The sequence below is a fragment of the Artibeus jamaicensis genome, unplaced genomic scaffold (genome assembly GCF_021234435.1).
Source record: "Artibeus jamaicensis isolate MK-2021 breed Jamaican fruit bat unplaced genomic scaffold, CSHL_Jam_final contig_787, whole genome shotgun sequence".
NCBI classification, from domain to species: domain Eukaryota; kingdom Metazoa; phylum Chordata; class Mammalia; order Chiroptera; family Phyllostomidae; genus Artibeus; species Artibeus jamaicensis.
The window spans coordinates 6,951,997-6,966,728 of record NW_026521972.1 but is presented as its reverse complement, the minus strand read 5'-3'; the positions used below and the strand labels follow the sequence as shown (position 1 = coordinate 6,966,728).

The 14,732-nt window shown below is 38.1% G+C and overlaps 1 protein-coding gene across 1 annotated transcript in view; it reads right to left on the bottom strand.

Annotated features, from left to right (window-relative positions):
• The window catches only part of ZNF804B (zinc finger protein 804B), a 478,055-nt gene extending 464,941 nt beyond the window's left edge, over positions 1-13,114 (bottom strand). Inside the window, exon 1 of the mRNA XM_037152435.2 lies at positions 13,007-13,114. Coding sequence (XP_037008330.2) covers positions 13,007-13,114 — 108 coding nt within the window. The remainder of the gene's footprint in view (positions 1-13,006) is intronic.
• Between the last annotated feature and the right edge of the window lie 1,618 nt (positions 13,115-14,732).

Here is a 14,732-nt window from a genome sequence, read left to right as displayed (position 1 = left end):
GTCCTTTATGGGACTTAACAATGAAAAAATCACCAGCTATTTGTGAATAGTTTAAGGGATGTCATGTAAAAGAGTAGGCAGATCTACTCTCTTGCTTCCAAAGAGCACATTAAGGATCAGTGAGTAAATGGAAGAAGGCAGAGACATTGGGTAGAGAGAGAAAAGAAGACTCAGAATGAATTACATTAGTCTCAGAAGAGGGTCACTTTGGTGAGCAAAGAAGCCCACCACCACTGGCAACATTCCCCCACGTTAAGAGTGGTTGTACTAGTTCCCCATGGCTGCTCTTACAAATTACCACGAACACACTGACCTAAAAGAATTCAAATTTAGATTCAGTGACTGCCAGCCAAGATGGAGGCATAGGTAGACACACTGTGCCTCCTTGTACAACCAAAATTAAGGACAACAAAAATTTAAAAACAAAAACAAAAAACCAGCCAGATCTCACAGAAAATTGAACTGTATGGAAGTCTGACAACCATTCACCCAGACCAGGAAGAGAGGCAAAGTTGGCAGCTGGTGGAGAGAGATCGTGGCAGGAAAAAGCGGTGGCTGCCAGGCCCGGGAGCACAGTCCTCAGTTGGCAGACCCCGGACATGGGGTGGCAACAGGCAGACCCAGTGAGGCACGCGAGGTGGCTGCCTGACTTTGGTCACACATTAGCAAGCAGATAAACCAGGTGAAAATGCGCAGCGAGATAGACCGTGCAACCCAGGGTCCCAGCGATGGGAAATAAAGCCTAAAAGCACCGATTGAAAACACATGTGAGGGTTGAGGTGCTGGGACAGACTCCCGGCCTCACAGAAGAATTTGTTGGAGACACCCACAGGGTCCTAGAAAACACACAAGCCCACCCACATGGGAATCAACACCAGCAGGGCCCAGTTTGCTTGTGGGAAGTAGCAGAGGAAACCAAAATCTGAGAGCAGAGCCAGCACCATTGTTACCTCTCTGACCCTGCCCCCACATACAGCATCACAACCCCAACTAGGTTGCCCCACCCTGGTGAACACCTAAGGCTCCGCCTCTCATACGTAACAGGTGCAACAAGACAAAAAAAATGGTTCAAATGGAAAAACAGATTGAAGTTCCACAAGAAATACAACTAAGCAATAAACAGATAGCCAACCTATCAGATGCACAGTTCAAAGCACTGGTGTTCAGGATGCTCACAGAATTCGTTGATTTTGTTTGCAAATTAGATGAAAAAATGAAGGCTACACTAAGTGAAATAAAGCAAAATGCACAGGGAACCAATAGTGATGGGAAGAAAACTGGGACTCAAATCAATGGAGTAGACCAAAAGGAAGAAAGAAACAATCAAACAGAAAAGAATGAAGAAACAAGAATTCAAAAAAAATTAGAGGCTTAGGAACCTCCAGGACACCTTTAAATGTTCCAACATCTGAATTATGGGGGTACCAGAAAGGGAAGAGGAAGAGCAACAAGTGAAAAAGTTGTTTGAACAAATAATAAAGGAGAACTTCCCCAATCTGGCAAGGGAAATAGAAAGGAGGTCCAGGAAGTCCAGGAAGCTCAGAAAGTCCCAAAGAAGGTGGACCCAAGAAGGAACACACCAAGGCACATCATAATTACATTACCCAAGATTAAAATGAAGGAGAGAATCCTAGAAGCAGCAAGAGATAAGGGGACAGTCACCTACAAAGGAGTCCCCATCAGACTGTCAGCTGATTTCTCAAAAGAGACCTTACAGGCAAGAAGGGGCTGGAAAGAGGTATTCCAAGTCATGAAATCCAAAGACCTACATCCAAGATTGCTCTATCCAGCAAATCTTTCATTTAGAATGGAAGGGCAGATAATATGCTTCTCAGATAAGGTCAAGTTCAAGGAGTTCATCATCACCAAGCCCTTATTATATGAAATGTTAAAGGTACATTTAACATTTGAAAGAAAAAGAAGATAAAAAGATGAACAGTGAAAGGACAGCGAACTCACAGTTATTAACAACCACACCTAAAACAAAAGCAAACTAAGCAAACAACATGGACATGAACTAAAGTGGGGAAATGTGGGTGGCAGGGGGTGTGCAGGGTGGAGGGGAATGAAGGAGAGAAATGGGACAACTATAATAGCATAATCAATAAAATACATTTAAAAAGATTATATCATTCAACTTACCAGGAGTCAAAACTGAATTTCCAAAAAAATGCCGATGGTTTAAAATAGAATAAATTAAAAAATCGTCAGTAGAGATTAAGTTTTGGAACTATTAGACAAGGTTTTAAAGTAACAACTAAAACAAAAATTTAGAAGGGATAATCACAAGGTTCAAATGACCATTGGAAATCATTGGAAAAAATCAAAGGAAAATCATAAAAGTGAAAAATACAATAACTAGAGGTACATAAATATAATAAAGCTGAAAAATGTATAAATTGGAAAATTGGTCAGTAGAATATACTAAAGCTAAAGCAAAGGGAAATAACATAAAAGACATACAGGATTCAATGAAAAGGTTTGACATGTCAGTTAGAGAATTTCCAGAAAGAGTGAAGAGAGAGAATGTTGCAAGAACAATATTTGATGAGATGTTGACAAAGAATTTTCCAAAATGAAAGAAAGATAATAAACCACAAATTTAAGAATTACTAAAATCACCACAATCACCAAACTATATGTGTGTGCATGTGTGTGTGTGTATCCAGGAATAAAAATAATGAAATCAAAAGAAACAAATGTTAAGAACTTGACCCCTGACAATCTTCAAACAATCAATAAGAAAGATAGATAATGTCTCATGGAGATAGAATTCAGAAGACAATGAAATATGTTTAAAATGCTAAAAGAAAATAACTGTCACACTAGAACTCCATATTCCACAAAAATATCCATCAGAATAAAAGAAATAAAGATTATTTTCAGATAATTTAAAAAGAGGGAATGTTTTACTAGCAAACCCAAACTAAAAAAAAAAATGCTGAACAAAGTTTTAATGGGAAGGCATGCAAAAATAAAAACAAATGTGAATAAATCTAAATGAAGACTGACTGTATAAAACTGCTATAATAGCATAGACGTTTCTCAAAAAACTAAAAAAAGAATTACCACATTGCCCAACAATTGAACTTCAGGGGATTTATCCTAAGAAACCTAAAATACTAATTTGAAAAGAACTATGTCCCACAATGTTCACTTCAGCATTATTTACAGTAGCCAAGATCTGGAAGCAATCTAAGTACCTATCAATAGGTGAATGGATACAGAAGAGGTGGTACATATATACAATGGAATACTACTTGGCCATAATAAAGAATGAAATCTTGCTATTTGCAACAGCACAGATTGACCTAGAGGGTATTACGCTAAGTGATAACTCAGAGAAAGACAAATCCCATGTGATCTCACTTATATGTGGAATCTATAAATCAAGACAAGCAAATAAACAAAAAAGAAACAAAATTATAAGTACAAAGAAGAAACTGATGGGCGACAGATGAGAGAGAGTTTGGAAGGATGGGTGAAAATGGTAAAAGACATTAAGAAGTGCAAATTGCCAGTTATAAATACAGCTATGGGGATATAAATTACAGTATAGGGCGTATAGTCAGTAAAACTGAAGGTGAAGGAGGATATAGGGAGGATAAATGGTAATGGGGAAGTATAATAAAATAAAAAATTAAAAACTGTAATAACTATGTATGGCATCAGGTGGGTACTAGACTTAGTGATGGATCACTTTGTAATTGATATAAATGTCTAACCTCTATGTTGTAACTTGAAAATATTATAACATTGTATGTCGACTGTAATTGAAAAATAAATTTTAAAACTGCTAAAATAAAGAATTCAAATTTATTATTGCTAGCTCTTAAGTGAGAAGTCTTTCCAGAATATAATAAAGGTGTTAGCAGGGCTATGATTTTTCTAGACACTCTAAGGGAGAAACCATTTACTTGCCTTTTCCAGCTTCAAGAAGTCACCTGCATTCCTTGGCCTCCTCTATCTTCAAAGCCAGCATCACAACATCTTCAAAGCTCTTTCTTACTCTGACACTTCTGCCTCCCTCTTTAAGGACTCTTGTGATTACACTGTGCCCACCTGCATAATCCAAGAGAATCTTCTCAACCTCCTTAATTCTCTCACATCTGCAAACTCCCCTTAGCCATGTAAATGATTCATCAGTTGTAAGGATTATAATGTGGATATCTATAAGGAATCTTTATTCTATTGTGATATATTAAAAAGTATATAGTAGGAAGCCAAACTAGATTGCCAAGGGCCCTTTCAAAGTTTGTATCCTATAAACAAAGCAAAACAATCAAATACCTGTTAACAACTATAAAAATTATTTGTATTAAGAAACTGAGTATACAAAAACCTGATTCTTCACTCCAAGAAACCCTGTCACTCTGTATGTCTACTGTATATGGCTGGATATTTTAGCTAAAAGTCATCATTTAGAAGAATTCCAGACTCTTCTGTGAACAATGGCACATCCAACTGATCCAAGAAAGGACAAGAGCTAACAAGACTTTGCTGGAAAGTATGCAACTAAATTCAGGCAATAGTAACCTCTGATGAGGGAATTATTCCCTCTCTGTCTTTTGAAAGAGAAAGAGAAATAAAAATGTAGATAAAGAAGGAGAGGGCAAGGGAAACAATGAGAGAAAGAAAGGGTTTATTACCACTTTTTTATCTCCTTACTACACACTACTGAAGAGCAAGGGAATGACCAAGTTCCTGACTTAAAATTCATTTCTCAGAACTGTTAAATGTGCTGATAAAAATTATGACTTAACTAACTCATGTATGAATTTCATCCATTTATATATAACCAATCTTCAGTCTCTTGCAGCCTTTAACAAAATATGTCCTGAAATGGTTACATGGGATAAAGCACTCTGCAATTTGGATTAACAGGAAGTACATATTAAATTACACTTGAAGAAATTGACCAAGTGATCTCAGTAGATATAAAAGTGGGGAGCATCACCATGAAAATACTGACCTCTTAATCCAGCAGTAGAACAGTCTGCACTCTGGAAGATTCTGACTAACCAACTTGGGGAAAAATTTTCTCAAAGAAAAAGTTTTCTTAATGGAACTACCAGTAGGTCTAAATAGCACATATTTATGTCAATGAAAAAATTTTTTGAAATCCTTTTGTTTTCTACTAAAATCAATAATAAACCAGAAGCCATGTTCAGCTTTGGGAATAGAAGGGTAACAGCAGACATGATTCAAAGGATCTCACAGCTTATGGTGAAATAGAGACCAGTAAACACACAGTTCAGTGGTAATCAAAGCAGGCAATGGATGTGGCAGAACCCTGCAAGAGAAGCACTTGGCCCAAGATAAGAAACTAGTGTGGAGTCACGTGAGGAACCAACTCTTTCAGGAGTCTGTAAGCATGACCCAACAAATAAAGGCGAAAAGAGGTATGTGACAGAGGAAACAGCATATGCAATGACAGAAAGGTCTATAAACACCCACTGTAACCAAGATCTGAAAGTAGCTCAGTATGGCTGGGGCACAGGATCAGACAGAAGAATAAAGGGAGTTAAAACTGAAGATGTAGGTGGAGACTGGATCATGCAGAATCTTCAATACCACCCAAGGGCTTGGAGCATTTTCAGACAACTTGAATGTAATTAATATAGCCACCTCCATCTCTGTTGACATCACAATCAGATGAAGCAAATCAACAGGGAGGGTCTGACTTCAGTGGAGCCTCCACCCTCTTTATCATTGAAACAGGGGTCCAATGGTTATTTCCTGTTAAGAATATGAAATTTATTTCATTCACAAGGAGGAAATGAATATAGCCTTTGCTTGGTAAGAAGATATTAAGAAATATAATTATTCATAGCAAAATGAAAATTTGGAAAGGACACGTGGGGGTTGCTGACTATATTTGTTAATGGGGAGGTAGATGGAACAAGTAGTGCTGCTGAGTAACGGCTGTGGAAAGAAGAGCAGGGGGGAGCACTGGAAGGTGCACGTTCTGAATGGAGACCTGGGGGAAGCTGCAAACTGTGAGCTGGAGACAAAAGTGAGACGGGAATGGTAAACAGAGAAGGAACATGTATCCTTGGGTTGGGGGACAGGCAGAATGGACTGTTTCTCACCATTTGCGAGGGTTTATACCTCTGGAGTTAAAAGAATATCCCAATACTTATGCATAAACCAAAAAAAGATATTAAAAAATTGATAATCGTGTTAATGAAAGGAATAAGAATAACTGGTAAGAAGGATAAGAGGGAGGCCAAAGATTGTGTTTAAAAAACTGGCAGTATTTATTTAAAAATAAGATATATTCTGCCTCTTAACACCCACACAAAAGTGAAATAAAATTTGCCAAAGGGAATTTTCCAATTTTCAAAGCAAAAAATTGGCAGCCCTAATGTTACTTGCTATAAGCAAACAAAATGAATACTCCCCATGAATCATTCCCCAAACTGTCCAGCACAAAGTCCTGCATGGCACCCCTATATTTAGACGTTCTACATTTTATTATTTATTTATGGCCTGCCTTGCTTTCACAAATAGACCTCAGTTATCCAAAAGAAACTTCAAACATCAAAACAGTAAAATGTGAGTTTAAAAGAAAGAGAGCCGTGGAAAATAAAATTAAAATAAGAGGTAGTGTCAGAATAGGAGATGCACAGGGCAGGAACCTGATGTTGCTGTAAAGGCCAACATCAATCTTCAGCACTTTTTCAGGCCACAGCTTTATCTTGGGTTTCCTGCCAGCCCAAGAAAGAAAAACACTTAACTATCTAGCTCTCTTTATCCATGAAGAAAAAGTATATTATCAGTTTTTCAGAAGTATGTATTTAGAGTTTAGGTGTCAGATATGAATGCAAGAAGAGTTTAGTTCAATGCATGTTATCAGGTCCTTCTCAGGAAAAGTAAGATCATTAGTGAATATCATTAAAAGCTCTTCTCCATTTTATTTTCTTAAAGATTTTATTTATTCTTAGAGTGAGGGGAAAAAAGGGAGAGAATCATCCATGTGTGAAAGAGAAACCTCTATTGGTTGCCTCTTGCACACTTCCCTACCTGGGGACCAGGCCAGCAAGCCAGCTATGGGCTCTGACAGAAAACCAAACCATCAAACTGGCGACCTTTTGCTTTGCAGGATGAGGCCCAAGTGAGCCACACCAGTCAGCGCTGCTCTTCTCCATTTCAAATACTATGTAATATTCCTTCACATTTTTGTCTCCAATAAGCTAACAATGTGTAAGTGGCAACTGAGAATACTGTGTAAGGTATGATGTGTTCATCTTTCCAGAGTTTCTTTTCAAGTCTTTAAGTAAGTGCTTCTTCTAATGTGAGAGAGACTATGGAACTTGGTGATTGGTATATTCCTATTATCATCATAACCATACTTTTTTATGAAAATATACCAAATACTTCATTTCTTTCTCCAGATCTTGTCTACTGAGTAAGCCTGATTTATAAAACCTGTCTACAAAAGGCTGTTGCTTATCATAAAGATTATGGTATTTTTGAGCAAAGTAGCATTTTTATTTCATCTTTGATTCAAATTATTGTCTACAAAATATGTAAATATACACTAAAGAATTATTCTGACAATGTATATGCTGAATAAACCAAATTTATACTGAACTGCACTTCATAAAGTTATTTGAAATACATATTTCTCTTCTTCCTTCTTGCTCTCAATACATCCATGAACCTACTGACATTTCAAACTCTGTTAATACTTAACAATAAAAATATGTGTCTTTGTGCATAGGTATTATACAACAAAGATTTCACGGTTACAACTAACACCAAGTTTTTTAAAACTATAAATTACTGAGTTCTATGTTAAATATAATCCCCATTTAGCCACATGTGAGGTCAATCTTTTATTTGTATTTTGTTTTTAAATTATGGCCAGAACCTAAAATGGAGGTTATCTTAATTATATGCCCAGAAAAAACAAATCACGGTATTTGATAAGTCAACTTTAATTATGAAATAAATGTAATATAATTAAAGTCATAATGCACTCAAAAACTCGTTTGATTCTTTTTTTCATGCAAACTTTCAAAAGTCAGATAAAAATAAATTTAAGCCATAGAAAATTGGCACTTATTTTCAAAAGCATAATGCCAACTCCAAGTTTCTGAAATCAGTTGGGGGAAAGAAGAAAGGGTTGAAAAGGCAGTAAGAAGGCAGTAAGAAGAAAGGAGGTTATTTAATACAATATTTGACATAATAAAGAAAACATGTATTATAAGAATTGTAACTGAGTCTTCTTTATTGAAAATATCTAAAAGTTTCAATATGAAAGGCAGTATTATGCATTCATGAATTAAAGAACAGGAGGCAGGTGACTCCTCTACGGGAGAGCATATCTTCATAATTATTTTTGGCAGATGAATAGTGCATCAGTTTGAGAGCATTTGGGATGTGTTTAACATGTACTTATTAAGCACAGTGAAAATATATACAATTGAAGATCATAGACATTAGGAAAAAACAAGGTTGTAACTGTACTCATTTCCTCATTTAGGGCGTTCTCTGAATTGATGCACCCTTAAAATAATCTACTCTAGAACTTTCATTTATACACATAAATTTGTAATTTTCAAGAGGGAGCTTTATAAAATGTTTAGCCCATTTAAAATGCTTGTTTGTGGGAGGTAGTAGAGGTAAAGAGGGGGTAGATGTCGATAAAAGGAAGCTTGACTTGGGGTGGTGAACACATAACACAATGTGCAGAAGATATATTATAGAAGTGTACACCTAAAAAAAAGAAAAATAAATAAAAATTTAAAATTAAATATTTGTGTGCCACCTCCTTTTATTAAGCTGTCTATTCAGATATATAACAGGATAAAAATCACTAAACTAAACAAAACAACAACAAAAATCCAAGGACCCTGATCTGTTACTCATATGAAAATCCCAATAGTTTCCTTCACATCTAATATTTTAGGGGGAAGCAACAGGCATTTCCAGAAACAGATATTTGTGGACAGTGCTTTCGGGAACAAGCACTTCTTAAGAAGTCTCTGTGTATCTAAGCTTCAGAAGAGCAGAAATAAGCTTAACATGTCCCTCAGATAAGCTCTACAGCTATGATTATTATTAACATCTAGTCAATAGATATCTTGAATAATAGTCTTACTATTAACCACATACAGGTTAAACTAAAATGAACCATACTCAAATCTAAATTTGAGCATTTCTCATTACATAAAACAACCAAGAATCTATTCAAATATATTTTTGATACTACATAAAGGATGTTACTTGTTTTCTTAAATTCAAATATGGTAAAAGAAGAACTTAGAAGTTGACAGAGAAACGAATTCACCTGTAGACTGTTTTCTAAATGAATACTACACTTATTGCAACAAAGTTTTACCTTCAACATATTTGATGGTAAAAAAAGTTTATAAAGTAATGTATATGTTAACTTACGTTTGAGCATGGATAACTGCATGTGTATCTATACATCTGTGCGTGCATCTCGCAGTGATTTTAAAAGGCAGCACTTAGTCGTACTTGTAGAGTTCTGATAGGGAAGGATGTAAATATCCTAAAATGTGGTAGGATGCAAATTTGTTTTCTAAAATTAGAGACTACCATTAAACACTATGCCATACTTGCTGTCGTTTTTCTTTTCTTTACCCTTGGATTTAAAGTAACATAAACTATCTCTAATCAATTATTCACATTCTAATTAGTATGTAAGGCAGTATGCTGTTTTTTATACCAAATTTCCAAAAAAGAGAGAGATGCAACAGATAAGACATTTGCATGTTTTTACTTTGAAGACAGGAGCTAAATTTCACTCTAGGATTTTCAGTTTGCTGATCTGCGAAAATTGTCTGGGAGAAAACGCTTTATTTACTTCTCAAGTATCCTATTAGGTATCTATTATGAGAATTCCACATAATCATTCAAGGTTGTCTAAATCCTTTGAAATTATACATATAATGTGTGTGTATATACACACATACACGCATTCCCTTTTGTACTCTCAGTTAAATATCATGTGTTCAGATTCTGCAGGCATGTGATTTGAACGTGACAAGTGTATACAACTACTTTAAACTTATAACTGAAGAATTATATCTACATGACATTAAAATATTAAAATCATATTAGATTTATATCATAACTCCAAAAGAAGAAACTCACTCTTATTACATCAAAAAAGTATTATAGGTTTTCTCCTTTCTATAACCAAGTTACAAAACGATGTCATTCAATAGTGTTACATGCTACTTTTAAACAGATCTACTAAAGCAAAAAAGTGGATTAAAATATCTTACTCTTAGCATCAAAGAGTAAGAACCAAAACTAAAGTATTATAGAACTTAGTGAGAGTGAAATAAATCAACTAATAATATCCCCAATCCATAGTCCAATGTAAACTGAGTCCCAGTGAGTCAAAATAATTAATGCCATTGATATAAAGGTCAATTTGAAACCACTATGGGCACTAAATTTTTTGGGGGGGGAACCTATTATAAAAATAGCTATATGTTTTAAGAAATAGTAAATTTATCTTGTGGGTCTAAGAGTTTAATATTTATGCTTGTGAAGAAAATCAATAAATTGGTGTTAACCTGAGAGGTTAGGGAATGTGTATGCTGATGATAAAAAAGAAATGACGTATAACCAGAGTTTTTAGTTTCATGCTTCAGAACTCATTAGTGAAGAAGGCAAACTTAAACTCATGTACACCAGGAAACTATAGCTTTAATGCCCAAAGATCTATGATACAGAATATAGTGAACAATTTATTTTAGGGAGAAAGACTGTGTGTTATGTAATATGAAGACAATTCTGACTTGTCTAATAACCTGTCCAAGACAGAATGAATAAACATTAACTTTTTACACACTGTTCACCTTAGGTGAGAAACTATTCAAACCTTGAAAAAGTCATTCCAATTCCATAGCAAAATGTAAAAGGAGACACAATAAATAAGGTTTAGAAACTATATATTTGTACTAATTTAGATATTTTTAAATGATGCAAATGTAATTTAATTTAACTCAAATGTGTAAATATTGGATAGAACAACCCAGTGGGTTTAAGTATAGCTCTTGGTTAAAAGTAAATGTTTGTATTTGAGTAAAACCCAGCCCAGTGTTAATAAGAATAGTTCTTAATAGTTAATAAGAATAGTGGGTGTGAGCACCTTATCAGCCAGCAAAACCATGAGGCATGTGGGCTGTTTTCCCACATTCACAGTCAACTGTCCAGGCCCTGTGGTCAGTCAGGCTCCTGGGAGGTCAGTGACTATAGTGGGGGAAGCAGGACACTTTTGGGCTATGTGACAGAAATTTCCTCTGCAAACTTGTTAGATTTTGGAAGATTAACATCATATTCTAACCAACTTAAATAAAACAAAACAATGTAAAAACTAGGAAGTGATTCTTCCTTTACCCTGTGAACTAGTAAGACACATGTACTACAACACAGTACCCAATTCAGATTTGCATCACCAAAGAGAAGGTTTGGGAAGATAGCCACAGAGGTTATTAAGGGTTGAAAAAATAACACCTATGAGAAAGGTATAGATTTTTTTTCAAGACAAAATGAGCTTGAGAAAAGAACTTGAATAATTTACATTTGCTATAAGGAAGATTCTGACATGGTGGGGTGTTAAACATTAAAGTGGTTGGCTAAGACTCCGGAAACTCCAATACTGAGAATCCTTCCAATCTTTAAAAATAGGAAGGATTCTGACCAGCTGCTCAGGATTGAATGTGGGCTTTATTCAGCTAAACTCTCCCTGACTTCTAATCCTGTGAATTTAATTGTAAATGTCAATACAAACAGCATATTCCATCCACCACTCTGAGTCAGTACCATATAGCAGCTGGGGGTACGGAGATTGTGACAGCCCACTTTTTCCATGCATAAAAGCATGTGAGGCGCTACTGGGTTATAATTAGGAGTCCTAGTGATCTTTGGGTACTTTCTCTGATTTGAATTCTCATGAAAATCACACATAGATATAGCACTCAATCAAACGTCTTAATAACATGTTACAGTTTTGAATAATTCATGCTAATGAAGCATTATACCATGATGGAAAGTACAAAAAATAAATAAATATCAGGCAACTTAAGTTTTCCTTCTTTATATCATAAAGGCTTAAAACGCTGGTTTTTACATTAAACTGGAAAAATTGTTGTTTAGACATTTAGTCACTAGCAATCCACAACTTTTTAGAATATGTCACGACACATATTTTTTCTTGAAACACATCTGAATCCTTAAAACATTAGTCTATATGTAGTGTGTGCTAATGAATAAATTAATAATACATTAAAGTCATAGATTCTAGTCAAAATTATTTTTACAAAAAATACTAGAATAAATCAAATAGTAAACCAAATAGAACAGTTTACTATGTAGTAATCACTCAAATTGCATGTAAATACATTTGTTGATAACAACAAACTCTCCAATTCATATTTCCACGAAGAACTCTCTGGCTTTCCATAAAGAACTGACATTGGTTCTCTACATGGAACCTACATGGTTAAGCCTTAGATTTGATCAAGTTTCCACATCCAACACCTTTCCTCTTGCCAGTACCTTGATGCAAAATCTTTGCGTTTATTTTCTTATAAAGTAACAGTAGCGTTATTACACTAATCCCAACTGCTGACTTGACAGAGCTTGGTTATAAAGTGCCACTCAAACTTTCTGCACTGCCCACATCAGCAGATTCACAACTTGATACAGCACACGGGAACTACCTTCACAGTCCTCCCCCTCTGCCTCCCAGCCTCAGTTAACTGCATTCAGTACGTATTTGCGTCCATAGCACTACAGATGCTAATAACTGTTGAAATGCACATGTAAACATCACCCCCACCCACACACACACACTCTGTGTAACGGCCCATCAATAAACTGTATTAATAGACAATATTCCTCTGGGTAAGGCAGTTATCTTCCACCCACTCAATGTACCAGGACCATATCTTTTTTCGTTTATATTGATTTTGACCACAAGTGTGGGTGTGTGGGTGTGAGTGTGTGCGCAGGTTACCGGAGAGGGAGATCCGTTCTTGCAGAGGGGCCCTCTGAAGACTCCTTTAATGCCCCGGTAGTGCCCATTGCTGAGATGTCTCGAACTGATGACCAGGTAACAAGCCATGTGTGTCCGGGAGGGAGGTGCAGAGTCTCAACTTCTCACCAGGCGACCGACCAGCGGTGGAAAGGCGGTCCGGCTCCTCAGCAGCAACACTGACTGCCACCTCCCGAAGAAGCGGCCAGCAGTGAGCAGAGGACGCGCGTCCCCGCTCCTCGCCCCGCGTGGACTCCTGCGGCCGGTTAAGGGGTTCTCTGGCAGCGACGACAGCCACAGAGCACTTAGGGGACCCGACGAGCCAGTCCACATGCTTCTCTGACGAGGTTGCTGCTCAGCCTCCGGCTGGCGAGATATATTTTTAAGGACAACTTCCAGGGTCCGCTGGGGAATCAGGAACTCCCCTCCACCCCGCCTCTCCTCCCGCCCCCCGCCTGCGCACCGAGTGCCAGCGCCGAGGAGATGCTCAGGCGGTCCCCGACGTCTGGCGGGGGCGGCGCGGGCTGAGCAGTGTGCTGTGCACCGAGATCAACCAGATGCAGCCTGTGCCGGGAGAGTGTCTGGGAGTCCTTGGAATCGCCAAGTCGCTGCACCAGCTGCAGTGGCGAGAGGGGAGGCGGAGGGCGCAGGGGACTGGGGGAGTGGGAGTTGGGGACACTGCGACTTGGGAGTGGGAGCTGTTAGCGCCCTGCTCGGAGCATTCGGCTAGGGGTACAAGGGGCAGATGGCGAGGCGGTGACCACAGCCCTGGAGGTGGCAGGAGGCTTGCAGGACTGCGGGACGCGCCGCTCCCTCATCTTGCCTTCAGCCGCCCAGCCCTCCGGTCCTTGAGCCTGGTCTCTGGGCCGAGTTTGCCCTGTGTTCGGAGGTGGGAGCCCGGGATGACTAGTGAGTTCCGAGTTCCACGGGGAGGTGGCCAGCTGGAGAGGGGCGTTTTCTTTACTCTCCCTGCCTGCGCACCCTTGGCATTTCCTTGGCGCGCGCGGGGCTGACGCGGTGTTGGCAGAAGCCACAGCTCCCCAGCCGATGGTGAGGAAGAGCTGTGCAGCCCCAAATAGGGTAGGCAAATTGGATACGCTGTGGCAGGTATGGAGGAGGAAGCAAGTTTTAGGTGGAGAACTTATATAAGGAACAGAAAGGAAACAGGCTAACGTGCACATATACATATATATCCTGCGTTATTATCCACTTACAAAGCTTTCTGTATCTTTAGAGGTAGATATTTTTGTTCTGTATAGGACGCGTCTGTCTTCTCAATACCACAAATCACCACCACGGGAATGTGTTTAACGGACACTGAATCATTTACTCTAAATCAAGCCACCAGGGCGCTGGCTGCACTGAGAATAAAAGACTTGGGCAGGAAGGTGCTCGGCAAAGACAAGACCTTCCAGAGTCAGAAGACAGCAGGCTCTCTCCTCCACCACGGCTGACCAAGTGGGGTTCTGTGACCCCTTACACTGCACTTTACCAGGCCTGTGCTAGGGAGAAAATAGAGGATGGCCTTCCCCTCTTTTGCATTAGCCCCGGAATTAATCCCAAGGTTAAGACTAATGCTCTCAGTCCTCTTCCCAGTTTTCTCCTCTCTATCTCCCACAATGCTACATTTGCATCTTGGTTGACACTGAGGTCCTCTCAGTAATGAAAGACTGGTAAACGGGGAAAAAAGTAATTTTTCCTAATCAGG